The sequence below is a fragment of the Sylvia atricapilla genome, chromosome 3 (genome assembly GCF_009819655.1).
Source record: "Sylvia atricapilla isolate bSylAtr1 chromosome 3, bSylAtr1.pri, whole genome shotgun sequence".
Taxonomy (NCBI): Eukaryota; Metazoa; Chordata; class Aves; order Passeriformes; family Sylviidae; genus Sylvia; species Sylvia atricapilla.
In genome coordinates, this window is record NC_089142.1 from 41,806,975 (window position 1) to 41,821,753 (window position 14,779).

At 35.1% G+C, this 14,779-nt stretch overlaps 1 protein-coding gene across 1 annotated transcript in view; it reads left to right on the forward strand.

Annotated features, from left to right (window-relative positions):
• GRIK2 (glutamate ionotropic receptor kainate type subunit 2) overlaps nt 1–6,458 on the forward strand; it is a 361,868-nt gene extending 355,410 nt beyond the window's left edge. The window contains exon 17 of the mRNA XM_066315185.1: nt 5,231–6,458. Coding sequence (XP_066171282.1) covers nt 5,231–5,395 — 165 coding nt within the window. The 3' untranslated portion in view covers nt 5,396–6,458. The remainder of the gene's footprint in view (nt 1–5,230) is intronic.
• The last annotated feature ends 8,321 nt before the right edge of the window (nt 6,459–14,779 follow it).

The window sequence follows — 14,779 nt, forward strand, 5'->3', positions numbered from 1 at the left end:
TATATGTGCAACCTTTGATCTACAGTCATGTTTAAGAATAGATATATAACTAAATAATCTAAAAATCTGATCATTACAAGTACACTTCAACTTTGAAATGCTTGTACTTCAACTACCATGATCTATGATTTCACTTTTTCTGAGGTAATTTTCTCTTTAATTGTTCATCTCTTTGTGATCCTAAGCCAAAGTTTTGATAGGATTTGTTTTTCTGTCTAAAAGGTTTAAGATTGACAGGTTTTCCATACACATGTTTAAAATCCCTGAAGGAGTGGCATAGGAATCAGAAAGTGCTTAGGAGAGTCAGGGTAGGACTGTACATTCATTCTTTGCTAACTTCAAGACAAAAAGCAGTTTGAGCGATATGTCCTCCTAGATGCTAGAAAATGACCTGTAACACAACACAATATAGGGTTACTTCTGTTACTGCTTTAAGATAATTAAACAAATCTTCAAATAATGTCTGACAGATAAGACTGAAAGCAATGAACTTCTCAGTAAATCTGAAATCCTTCTATTTAATTTTGACAGTCAGTTTTATTTTATCTGCATCAAACAAGGGAAAAATATAAACCAGTGATTGGAGATTTTTTAATTTAAAACACACTGAGTCGCTTAAATCAGAATGTTTAGAGTGGTGCAGGCATGCTGTTCTCTCTTCCTGTTGCTCTTTTTAGGCTGTTAAAAGAAAAATCTATGATGTTAGTCTCATAATTATGTGTCTAACAAATGCTTTTATGATTTCTAATTACCTTTCTAAATTCCTATAAAGCAAAATAATGAAAGCAGTGTAAGTATTATCTACCTTTCATATAATACACATATGCAAAAATAAATTTTTTCTCATGCAGTAAAGCCATGCACAAGCTATCTAATCAGCTTGTAAGCAGTGGTAACATTTTACAAAATTCTCATCTTGATTCTCCATGATTTGTGAGATGTCAGCTGTGGCAAAGAATGTCAGAGGTGTCAGCTACTTCTTTATTTATCTTAAGGAGATGGATTTTTTCCAAAACTGTTTTGTGGTAGAAGGCTAAGAACTATAGTTCTGATTAAAATGACATTTTACACACTTTTTTTGTAATGTAGTATCATGATATGCTGCAACAAACAGATGCACTTATGTACACTATGGTTTAGAGATCTGTATGCTGTACTTAAATTCTTCTAGCATTTGATTATATCTAAGATGGCTTGGAGGCAGCATTTACTTTCTGTTAGCCTTTGAGAAGACAACTTATGATTTTGTAAGGGTTAGTGAAAAATCAATAATAACTGATGTTCTTGTAACATGCTTGCAGTGTGAAAGGTAAGTTGGGAGCAAGAGGTTATTTTCTTTGAATTAAGTGGAGAGTCTTGTAATATATACTAAAGTGCTCACAATTCCATGATGGACAACACTTTTGAAATGTAGCCTTTCAGTTCTGTAAACATTTTGCTGGTTTCCCCTAGAAATTGAATTCAGGCTCAAGACATTGGATTATCTTTTCTAGAATCATATCTGAAAACATCTTCTATCTGTCACAAAAAAAAAAAAAAAAAAATTCTAGAGCTGTTTCTTGTTTTCATGTCGGATTATTCCAGAAAGTGTATCCTAACAGTGAAAGAATAGAAAGGTTTATGGTATAGAAAATGGAGACTACAGAGATTGAAATTGAAATGAGACAAAAAAATTGATTAATTTCAATTAAAAAGTAAACGATAAATCCTTTCTAAAATTTATTGAATATTACTTTTTTTAATTTGTGAAAACTCTACCTTAAATTTCTCAGATAGAACACAAAGAAGAAAAAGATCTGGATCATAAACTCGTACATAGCCTTGAAATAATATTTTTAAAATACATGACTATTTCAGTGAGTGAAATTTAAAACAAGCAAACAAACAGATGATATGTAACAATATTCTTAACCAGAAACAATATTTTCATTATCATATGTGCATACAAGATTTATACACTTTATAAAAAATAATTTGAAAACATAGAATGGAAGAATATTTTATATAAAGTAACACTTTCAAAGTTGTATTATCTGCTTTATTAAGACTGTCAGTCATTCAAGCATTTCTCTTTTAATGAGTTTTTCATATCCAGGTAAAATTTGCAGATAAAATGTGTTGGCAAGTTTCTTAAGATCTCATTTTCAGGGTATTTCAGAATGTTGACATATCTTCTCACCTTTTGTATGTTGGTTGTAATCCATTTCCTACTGATATTACCTAATAATTTATATCCCTTGCAGATTTTGCAAAAGTTTTGGTGGATTGATTCCTCTTGAAAAGTATTTGTTCTACTTTGGCGCTCTTCTTAGATATCTTTACAAAAAAAGACAAGGGACATAATCTTGAAAGTTTTAAGAGCTAATGCATCATTTTAAAATTTAGAAGGATTTTGTTCCTTAGAATATTTAAGCTAGGTCTTTAATTCCAGGGGTGACAGCCGTATAATGGCTGCAAGTGGTGTAGTGCTGAGCTGCATCATTTACTTAATGGATTCCCTATGAAATTCCTGAGTTATGTGCTAGGTTCCTCACATAGTGGAAATGCCAAGCTCTTCAAGCCTTAGCACTTTAGCCTGTAAGGCATTAGGGAATACTAAATTAAATCTTGCCCTTTGAAAATATTTCAGGGTTAATTTCAATTTTGTAATCATAACGGCAGTTTTGATGTTAAGCAACAGCACTTCACTAGAAAAAAGGGTAAATCTAAGAGAATTGAATGTTTTCTTTCAAAGTATAGCAGGATAAGGAGATGCAGTTTTCTATTTTCTACACAATGGTCAGTAAAGATATCTTATGCAGTAAGATCTGACGTATTACACTCAGACCATTCAATCAGGAATTTAGGCACCTCATTCACACAATGAGAGTTGTCTTGGATGTCAACCCAGTGCACATTGCAGAGCTCACTTCAGCCAGAAATGCCAAACTTTTGCCTCTGAAGGACATGTAATTGACTCTGAACGAGAGAAATATACCTTCTTCTCCTGTGGACTCACAACTTAAACTTTTCCTAGTTGTAGCTGGTAAGATAATTTCTATTGTAAGTTGAGCTGGCATTATTCTTTTATTTCAAACTCAGCAGGAGAAAGAAATATTTCACAGTGTCTCGCGCCCAGAGGAAGATTACCCTTTCTTTCACTTCCCACCTGCCCGTTTCCTTATTCATCCAAAGGATTAGTGAAGAAGGATTCAGGATTTGTTGGATTCATGTTCAGTTCTAACTCTTGATTAAGACAACTTATGTTTGCAGTCTTCTGCACAAAACAGAATTTTGTGTAAAAACTATTGAAGTTTTCAGTGAAACAGGAACTACTACTGAAGCCCTTCCTCTGCTGCTGTTGTGGTCTCATCCCTCATCTAGAGAACAGCTCATGTTTTCCCTGGCTCCCTTTCTCTCTCTGTTCCTCTGCTAACTGCCACTGTGCCAAGTGGAACAGGATCAGTAGACTGCCACTGCCACTGACTTTACCTTGGAATGGTCTAATGCCTGTAGGTTATAGCTGTTTACTGAGACACCAGCTTAAATCTCCCTGGCAGAAGATGCTACTATATTGACACTCTTAAATGCGACTCATGTTGAGCTCTAATGCTCCAGCTGTAATGCTCCAACTGGCTGCAGTGAAGAAAAGGATATCTGAAACGTATTCTTCTTTAGCTGTTGCCACATTTTTAAGGAACTTGGTCTGTTAAGTCCTTTCAGAGCATACCTATTGGACTGATAACTATGCATGGACAACTGGAATGTGAATAATAATAGGATCCACAACTAAGTCAAACACCAATGTGTTTCACAGAATTTCTACTGTAGCCAAATGACAAAGCTGTAAAATTTAATGGGGAAACCTGACTGCCTTACTGCTTAGAGTGCTTTCAATCCTGGAGGATGGAAGCTGAATGCAAACTTTTTACGAATACAGCTTCAATCTAGGTTCCCAGTGAACTAGGTAGGGTGAGATCCTTAAATATTATCTGGATCTAATCTCCAAGTTTCAGGTTTGTATGAATAGTGAAGATATAACAGTTCAGAAATAAAGCAGCGTTTTGATATGAAAGCCAAATGAGATAATTATATATTGACTACCACAAATTATAGAAAATCAAAAAATGGTCAAGAGATAGTTTTTAGTAATTCTAAGTGCTTTGACTTCTTCGGTTCTTGTTCGATAGGTTGTTTGTTTGTTTGTTTTTCTTTTGTTCATTTGCCTTTTTTTCCTGATCATCTCCCTAAACTGGAGATTAACTATTAAGAGAGAGGAATGTGAAGGGTTAGACCACGCCTCAAATTTGCTTTGGCTGAGAGCAATTGTCAGAGGCTTGGCTTAACATCTGAGCTTCTGAGATGTGTTATTTAGTTCATACATTTCTCCATTAGCTGGAAAATGTTTAAGTTAAACTATGATGCAGAGGCCAAAAGTGAGACTTTCTTTTCCTTCCTACCATATGTCATTGATACTCCAATTCTCACACTGAGAGGTTAATCGCTCAGCACACTATTATGCAGTTGAGAACTCAGTTAGACTGAGGGAATAGGGAGATTTTACTTTACCTTTCAAATTGCTTGCTCTGAAAACTGGAAAAAGTGCTTTGAGGATTTGATGGGAACGTTAATAAACTGTTTTTAATAATATACTTTTCATGAAGACAAACAAAACTGAATTGCTGGGGTTTTTTTTCAAATGCATACTCCATAAATGATAACCAGTACTGGGAAAAGTGTTTATATATAGAAGATATTATAAATAATGGATCAAATATCGGTTTTCAGTAATGGATCTGGATTTTAACAGTATTTAAACATGAATTCAGGTAAACTTCCTATTCTAAACTTGATGTTTTGTTGAAGAACTCTTACTTAAGTCACATAGAAATGCAATTATTATTTTGAAATATGGCTAAGGAGAGTCTTCTGAATGCCTAACATACATGTTACATTCAGATACTGTACTGTAAAGCTAATCTGTTGACAGGAAATCTGCTTGAAGTACCTGCCAGAAAAAAACAATTGTACAGTCAAGGTGATTTTTAAACTGAGTCATCACAGTTTGATAATTATTTTTAATTATTATGTGATGCATATAATAAGGCCAGCAATTTGCTTTGAGCTTCAGACTGGGACAAAGCAAAGACTGACAAGACTGTTCCAGCACATTGAATCTGCTTCTAGGGATTGCATTTAGTAATTTCTTACAGCTGTTTTTTTTCTCTTGTTCCTCTATTTCCTTCTGTAGAGGTCCTTCTGTAGTGCCATGATAGAGGAGCTAAGGATGTCTCTGAAGTGTCAGCGTCGATTAAAACACAAGCCACAGGCCCCTGTTATTGTGAAAACAGAAGAAGTTATCAACATGCACACATTTAACGACAGAAGGTTGCCAGGTAAAGAAACCATGGCATAGAGCTGGGAAGCCAAATACCCCAAGCACAAACTGTCATCTTTTTTTCCAAACAACCTTGCGAGAATGTTTCCTGTGGAAATATGCAACAAGTGCAAAATAAAATGAGTTACCTCATGCCGCTGTGTCTATGAACTAGAGACTCTGTGATCTCAGCAGTTGCAATGGCCAGACTCAAATCACAAGCATCATGGATCAACCAAGTTATGCAGGGTTATGCTGTTTGTCATGGGTTCCCACCATACAGAATGAATGAATGTTCCATGTGAGTTTTGTGGCTGGTTTCAAATGCAGTCTCAGTGAGAAGTTACAGGTTCCTTTTGACGTTCAACGGTTGCCAGATAAAGGGAGAATAAATGCCCAAGATGATATAAACCACAGAAGGAGTCTAGTAAAAGTCATGTCTCAGAACTGTAGTGGAACAAGAAACCATATGCTTTTCTGAACTTCCCAGCACTGAGAAGTTGGTAACTGCTGGTAGACTGAAACTACCATCTGGAGAAGGCGATATGATCTTCCTGGATGGAAGAAATGTTAAAAGTAAAGAAACATGAATCCCATGAATAGAAGAATAAATATGACGATGCTCACCTGCTTTTTTTATTTTTTTTTTCAGACTGTGACACTGAACTTAGTAAATAAATAATAATTACAAAAAAAAAAAAAAAAATTAGCTGGGTTGGAACTTTGATGTAAAAAAAGAGAAAAGTATTTCCAGAATTTTGACCCAATTTTTAGATGAATGAAAGTTTCCTTAGTACAAAGGAATGTATCTTACAGCCTTTAGATATAAGCAATTAATTTTCTTTTCTATAATTGTGAAAAGAGGGAGGGGGTGGGAAGCAGTGTATTTCACACATAGAGGGCTTGCACTTTAGCCTGAGTGGGTTTGAAACACTTGTTCCTGCTACTAATTGAACTCAATGGAGCCTGTGCTATTCTCGCTAATGTTGGAAGAGGGATGGGTCACCTAAAAGAAGTGAATGTCAAGAACTTAAAGGAGGACTGCATTTTTCAATACAGTCACAGTACTAAATGAACAAAATTCTTGAGCAGTTTTTTTTTTTCCAAAAAAAAAAAAAATGTTCAGGTTTATTTGTGGAAATGCAAGATTTCTATGAAAATAGTTTTTGTATGGAAATTTTTGTAATACTTTTTATCAACAAAAGAAGAACATGTGTTTCCATCAGGGGTGTGATGCCAAGCATGAGTGGTAGTGCGTGCGCACCACCAACGTTTGGTGAAAACTATTTTTATCATGAAAAAGGAATCTTAGAAGAGACATATTTTCAAGTTATATAATATAAAAAAACTAGGTGCACTACCACCACTGCTTACCATGCTACACCCCTGGTTTCCACTAAGCTGATAACATGCTGTCATGAACAATTGTGTGTAAATGGTAAAAGACACAGACCTCTTGACCACATTGTGATAGAATTTAATACGCACTCAGTTTGCTTTTTGAATCCAATGCACAAAATTAAAAAAAAAAAGAAAAAAAAGAAAAAAAAAAAAAAAAGAGAAAAAAGAAAGCATTAAATTTATGTCAGTTTTAGTTGGTTTGGTTTTGCTGTGTGATTTGAGCAACACATGTGCAGTACTTTGTGTCAGTACTGGTACTTAGCTTCAGCCTAGTGCCCTATCCTGATGATTCTTGCCACTAAATTTGTGACAAGAGAGTTTGCTGGTATTTCTGACAGAAGCCATTACAGCACATTGTGATAATATTTGCAGGATTTGGCTCTTAGCTGCTTCAAGGCTAACTTATATGTCCTGACTGTGGTAAGTTCCTGGACATAACATTTTGAAATACTGCCCTACAGATGCTGAATCTTGCACCTCTGTCTATTGTAAATTTATTTGTATCTCAACAAGAAATGTATAGTATGGACTATATAGGAATGTTATTTCAACCAAAAAGATTATGAAGATGGTCTTTACATGGAAAAAATAATTTGACTAATTAGGAAAACCCCCCAAAACCATTAAAATTATCATAGATAATAAGTCAGTGATGAGTAAAGAGACTGGTTGTTTACTCGAGTTTAATTTAATCTTATCATCATCTTTGTGGCACAGAAATATATCATCCAAACTGTAGAAATTATATCATGAAATTTGGGGGTAAGTGGGAGGTTTGTGTCTACTACCCAGTTATCATAAATCTTCATAGAGACTGAGCTGGCCATTTCCATTGTGAGCAGGGACTGAGAAAGCAAATTCTCTTATATTTGTGAGTTTCATCCCCATTTATGTGATAACAAAGAACAGGTTATCTTTGTCTGAAGTATAAAAAGGATAAAAACATTTAAAGCAATTTTTCTGGAAATGAGTATACTTACATAATTTATATTTAAGTTAATTCTTTAGAACACAAAGGGGAAAAGAGTAACTGTCATATAACACAATGAAAACTCCTAATTATGATGGCTTGGACTGGAAAAAATTTGGTATTGCATCTGATTGATGATTTACAATAAAATTTGCAAAATCATGTAATAAAATGCTGTATTATATTCAAACACACCATTCTTTTTTCCATTGAGGATATTGAAATAAGCAGAATTTCATTCTCATCAGACTAATTCTCATTAAGCTTTATATAAGCTGAAGTGAGTGAATGTAGAATATGTCCCAAATATTTTATTGAGTGAAAGTTCTCCAAGGAAAAAAACTTCTATCACAGAGGTAGCATGGCATAATTATGATTTTGGTTAGAATTTCAGCCTTCCATTATTGAGGGAAATATGCAAAGTAATTGGAAATTAGTGTTAAAGATCAAGACTAGAAATGCATGGCTCCACTATGATTCATAGTAAGATAATGGGGTTTTTTTCAACAATCATACACTAACTCATGTTGTTACTTTGTGCATTAGTAATTCTTTCTGTATTCAGACACTTACAGAAAATTGACTAGTAAGGATCTGACCACCAAAAGAATAGAAAATACTGCTGATACTTTTGTACTTGAAAGAGCTCAATTTCTTTCAATTTCTTCAAAAGCTTAATTTTCTTTTCAAAATTCCACAATTTTGAAGAAAAATTCGTCATTTTGAAAGACTTCTCAAAGGCAAAATTCCAAAATTCTCATGCTGCATAAATTTGGATACTGTCATTAAAATTGACAGAACTTCTGAGCTAAAATCAAGAAAGTATCTGGCCCACAAAAATTTGAAATCCACATATGACTGCTTTATGTGGTTTCATATAACAGTTTAATTAGTCTACTGATTTCTCAGGACAGGATGATGGGTGCTTCTCTGACTGACGTCAAATGTCACTCTAGAGAATTTTGAAGCAGTTATAGCTCAGTGAAATGGCACTGCCTGGTGGATGACAACTGGAGATAAAAACCGAAAAAGATTTTTTTTCCCCCTGTATCTGTTTCAATGAAAATAGACATCTATAATCTTTAAGACGCAGAAGACACACCATTTAGATCTTCAGGTTACCTCAGCATGGTTGTACAGCAATAGATAACTAGAAAAAAAAAGGACAAAACCCTTTTATGTTGACAAATGTCATTTGTGAAGGACTGGTAGCGGAAATTATGAGCCAAATGGTTGGATGAAATCAAGAGATCTCTGGTGCTTTATAGTAAATGAGAATTTGTCCTATTATAGACATTAGCAGGCCTTTTTAATGGTATTCTCCTTTTATATAAATGTAAGTACAGACATATACAGGGAGTATCTGGCAGATTTTATATGTGACATTTCTTTCTGAAATTTGTCTCAATTTTCAGTTGAAGAATTCACTATAAATTTGAAATAACCTTTTCTTTCATTTTATTATTACTTGAGGCTCTGTCCATTAATCTTTCCTGGTTTTTTTCCATAGAGTGTTCACAACCCCCAAAATAACACAGTTTAGTCCTATTACACTAACTTGTTAGTATTTCAGAATTGAAAAAAACATAGTTTATGAGGGAAAAGACATATTTTGCCAAAATCCAAAGCCACAAATAGGAGAAATGTCCTAATATTCTACAAAATAAAAATATTTTCAGGGAAAAGGGATCATGAGCAGAGATAATATCATACCAAGAGGTAAAACACTATGCTGTAAAAAAATGGTTTATTGTTTTAACATTAAGGATATTAGGAAAATGTGAAGTACTTCAGACACCACTTAGCTTAGTCTCCAAATACATCAACAAACACAAAATATAACTGAAATACACTTTTGAAACAAGTGCCAAAGCTCCTACTTAAGAGGAATCAAGATTTTGTCCAATACAGCTCCAAATATGTACAGATATAAAATTTAAGGCAGAACTAGGTGCACAGAAGCAATTGTGTTTCTGCCAAAATTTCAAGGGTATATAGGAAAACAAAGGGTCACTGAGGTTGGCTTCTCTTACTTACAAGATCATTGCTTTCCAACCTCAAACCTGCTAGTGTCCTGCTCCCGTCCAGTCTTGCCTCTCTGCCATCCTACAAGCACCTCTGACACTATGAAAATTATTTTCAAAGCCCTTTTCTTCTGGCTTCCCTTTAAATCTTGTTCTAATTTAAAATAAAGTTACTCAAACACCTCATCTCCCCAGTTTGTATCCACCAAGATAAAAACATTAGCTTTTCATGTGACTGTAATCTAATTGTCTTTATTTTCATTTTCTACCCCTCTCTGTCCCCTGCCTGTGTTATCTTCTCCTGTTGTTCTTGTACTTGCCTAGACTGTAAGCTCTTAGGGGGCAGGGAATCTGTCTTTGATTTGTTCTATGTAGCACCATGAACTATGGAGCTATATAAATAATAAAAAATGTAGATCTTCTTAAATGATGTTTGAAGTGATAGTGATCTGATTGACTGCCAGTCTAGTAATATATTGTTTTAGCTCATTGCCTGAAATCCTGATCACTGCAGCAATAGAATAATCAAAAAATAAAAATAATAAAAGTGACCCAAAGGAGCTATCACACTGACTCATCTTACTGGAATTTTCCCTACATGGTTGGGGTATAGGAATAGAATGTCATGTTCACATATCTTCTATAATGCTTTAAATATTAAATAATCTAAAATAGAAAATAATAATAATAATAATAAGGTTGGTTAGCTAAAATATACAGGATTAGTTTTGGAATGAGAATTTTGATTGGTTAAAATTTGAAAAAGTTATGATTAAGAGATTGGTTAAGCTGAACACCAGGAACCTTTCCTTCCTTCATCTTATCAACCCACTTATGTCAACAAGCCTTTCATTATTGAAATCTATAGTACTCCTATTTTGTTAATACTTTTATGGATATAATTAGATTTTTTCTACAAAATATAGTTTTAAACAAAATTAAAGAAACACTTCTTGCCTCTATTCAAGAACACTGTCTTTCTGTGACTGCTGGAATGAAAAATTGTGGGAATTCCAGAAAAATGCTAGCTATATAAATGAAAGGAAACAACACATGTGGTTTTGAGGACAAACATCAGCTTTCCCTTTTACCCTTTTCCTCTTCAAGGAGTGACATTCTATATCGCTGAGCTTAGCTCTTCTGAATGTTAAAGTGTATGCTGGCAATAATACATGGATCTGTCTTTCAAGAATTCTCAGAGCCAAGAGAATGCCTTTCTTTCCTGACCACACAATGTATTGTGCTTCCAGATACTTGGGAAATCTAATCCTAAGTTTTAAAATAATGACAAAATCTTAGAGTTTCCTCTTTGGCATGACTGTAGGAGTTTTGCTTGGTGGAAACTGGATACATTGCATTGAACTTACCAGAAAAAAATTGTATGAAAACATGAAAAATTAGTAAAGGATCTGTAGTTAATGTTCCTTTGACCACCACAGACCAAATTTGTAATGATTTGGTTTTGAAGGTATGACATCAACTTATGATAGATTTATGCCAAAGATTGTCTTATGACTTTTTCCTGCACGTAGACTTCTGGCTGTTAAGCCCAGGATATGAAAAGCAACCAAACACAGTGGTAACCATCATTGTTCTCTTTATACTGTAACCACACTGACTGGCTGGGCCGTTTGAGCTCAGGTAGATCAACAGAAATTTCTGATATGGACATGTGCTAAGCAATTTGATGCCTTAATGTCAATCTTAAAAATGCTAATTTGGCGTAAGTAAAACTGGCCTGTAGGCTTATCACAAAAGAATCATATCACAGAATCATTAAGGTTTTGAATTGCTGAGTCCAAGGCCTTCTTTAAGTGGAAGGGGCTTCTGGAGACTCTTGAGTACAATACCCCTGTTGCAGAAAGAAGGGTCAATTAAAGAAGTTTGTCCAGGGATGGAGACTCCCTAGCCCCTCGGTTTCCAGTGTTCAATTATGCTTACAGTGAGGAATACTTTTTGGATCATATTTAAAGGTAATTTATTGCATTTCAGCTTGTATTCATAACCTCTTATCCCCTCACTGGCTGCCACTGAGAGTCCAGTTCCATTTCCCCCCTGTAAGATTCTGCTAAATTTTCTCTTCTCCATCTGAGTGTCTCAGCTCTCCCTGCATGACAGATGCTCAATCTCTTAATCATCTTTATGGCCATTAGCTAGGAACCATATTCTAATAAGTCTTTGTCTCATACTGGGGAGACCAGAACTGGACCCAGCACCCTAGATGTGTTTCACCAAAAGGGGAAGGATTCCACTCCCTGACTCGTTGGCGGTGTTCTTCCTAATGCAGTCAAGGAGAACTTGGTTTTTCTAGCTGAAAGGACACACTGCTGGTGCAAATTCAGTTTGCTTGCCACAGAACCCCCATGGCCTTCTCTGCAAAACTACTTTCTACTTGTTTTGCTCCCAGACTGGTCTGGTATACGGGCCTATTCTTCCTCAGGTGCATGACTTGTCATTTCCCTTTCCTCAGGTTCATGTCCTTCCTGTTGTGTCATCTCTCCAGCCTGTTAAAGTCCTTCTGAATGTCAGCACAAATTTCTGCTTTATTGAACACTCTTCCTTTGTGCAATGTTCAGACTTGCACAATGTTCTTCTATACACATAATTAATGAAATTATTAAACATTATGAGACCCTTTGGATACATCTCTAGTTACCTGCTGGCACTGAGTAACAATTTTAACTGCTAAGTAGGCCAGTTTTCAATTTACCTTACTTTTCACAGATCTAGTTCATATACCATAAGTCTGTCTATGAGGCTGTTATAAGAATAATGCTGAGAACCTTGCTAAAGTAAAAAAAAAAACAACCAAAAATCTGCTGTTCTTCCCTCTTCCAAGAATCTATTCTTCTCATTATAGAAGGCTGTTACATCAGCCAAAGATGATTCCCCCTTTGCAGATACATGCTGAGTAATATCAGGCACTTTCTTGACCTCAATACTTGGAAAAAAATTCCAGGAGGATTTTCTCCATCATTTTCACAGAGATGGAGATTAGGCTGACTAACCTGTGGTTTTCCACATCCTTCTTATTGCCCTGCATGAATGGAGGAGTGACATTTGCATTCTTCCAAACCTCAAGCATCTCTGCTAGCCAATATAAGCTTTCAAAGATTATCAAGAATGATGTCACAATGACATCAGTCAGCTCCCTCATACTTTGCAAGTGCATCTCATCAACTTTCATCAATTTATGCATGTCCAGTTTGTTTAAATGTTCCCTAATATGCTCCTTTTCCACCAAGGGTGTCTTCCTTTCTCCAGACTTTCCCACAGGTCTCAGAAACCTCACTTTTCTGAGGGCTTATCCATAAAGACACATATTGAAGAAAATATTGAGTACTTGGCCTTCTCCATATCCCTTGTCAGCAGTTCTCCACCCCCACCTCATACAACCATCTCATGATTTCCCTAGCCTTCTTTTTTCAACTGATATATATTTGTAGAAAGCCTCTTGTTTCATTTTACAAGGAAGGATTGGATTGCTTGCTGGATTCAGTCCAGGTGGGTTTTGGCATTTGTAAAACTGTGACTGTATTCCAAGATTGCTTTTCTTGGAATTCTTACAGGCAGATCTTGGAATGCCAAAAAACAAATTCTGTTTTATGGAAATCCAGGATTATGATCCAACTTTTTGCCTTGGTCCTCTTCCCTCAGAATACTTAAATTGATCACCTGAAGCCACTACTGTCCCTCACCCTGATTCTTCCATGTTTGCAAGCATGAGATTGAGCAGACAAAGCCTCTCTTGGCTCCTCCAACATCCCTATCAGGAAATTATCGTCAAACTGTGCTAGAAATTGCCTTGATTTGTTGCCTCTTCAGTAGGTACCATGCTTTTTCAAGTCTCCATGAGGACTTGAAGACTTAGAGAACATGAAGCTTCTTCCAGTTTTCTGAAGACATAATCTACCCAAAATTTACAACATGCAAGACAAATTTTGTGCTATACATCAGGCTAATATACACTTTCATCTTCATTTGCAGTATATCATCTTCATTCTCTTGGAACTCTTATTCAATAATATTTTTAAAAAAACTTTGTTTAGAAAATATTAAAAAATAAGGGGTTTTTTACAGATTTATTGCGATTTTTTGAGGGTTTTTTTCTGAATATTTCTTAGCATTGCCAAGAGAACCATGACTATATATCTCCCCAACTGGACTTCAACTTTTAGTGAGTTGTCTGATTAGCTGTAAAAAAGTTTTATGTCTGCATATGTGATGGACAACATTCACTATTTTAGAGTGAACAGAAAAGTGGCTGAAAGCAGATTTTGTTGTTCTGCTTTGAAATATATCAGACAGTTCAGTTGCTTCAAAATGAAGGTATATTTTCAGCATACCTAATTAATTGACATATTTTCATCTTTCTCTTTGGAAGTTTTGAAGTGAAGTTTCCTAATGAGGAAAAAAAAAAAAAGAAAAATGAAACCAATGAGAAAAGAAAGAAAGAAACAAATAAAGCCTATTTGTATTCATGGTTTATGAAACTCAGGAGTTATTTCTAGACCAGAATACTATGACTTAGTAAGTTTACATGTAGCAGGATTTTAAACCACAGACTCAACTTGGTAACTGGAGAGGCACGTGTATTGCTCTCAAATTTCCAGAAGATGAAATAGCTCCCACTGTCCAAATCAGTCCTTCAGATTCAGAAGAAAGTGTCCTAGAAACATGTCTGCAGTACAGTCAAATGTTTTCCTCTATCTGGTAAAGTTTATGAGGCTTTTTCATTTTAGCTTTTATCTTTAACTTAAATCTACCACTAACTACTTCCTCTGGACTCTTGCTTCTCGATATATTTTAAGGTCAGTACAGCGTTCTACCAAAAATGAGATCTTTGGCCAGAATCTAGTCTGAGGGAGACAAAACATGGCCCTTAAAATCAAATCAAAGGAACACAATTATAACCAAGCTATTGATACTATCAGTTGTCCACATTTCATCTTGAAGTTTTCTTTTTTGGTCATGGGTATTCTGATTGCTAGATCTACTTTTTTTCCCCTTTTCTTTATTCCAGTTTTA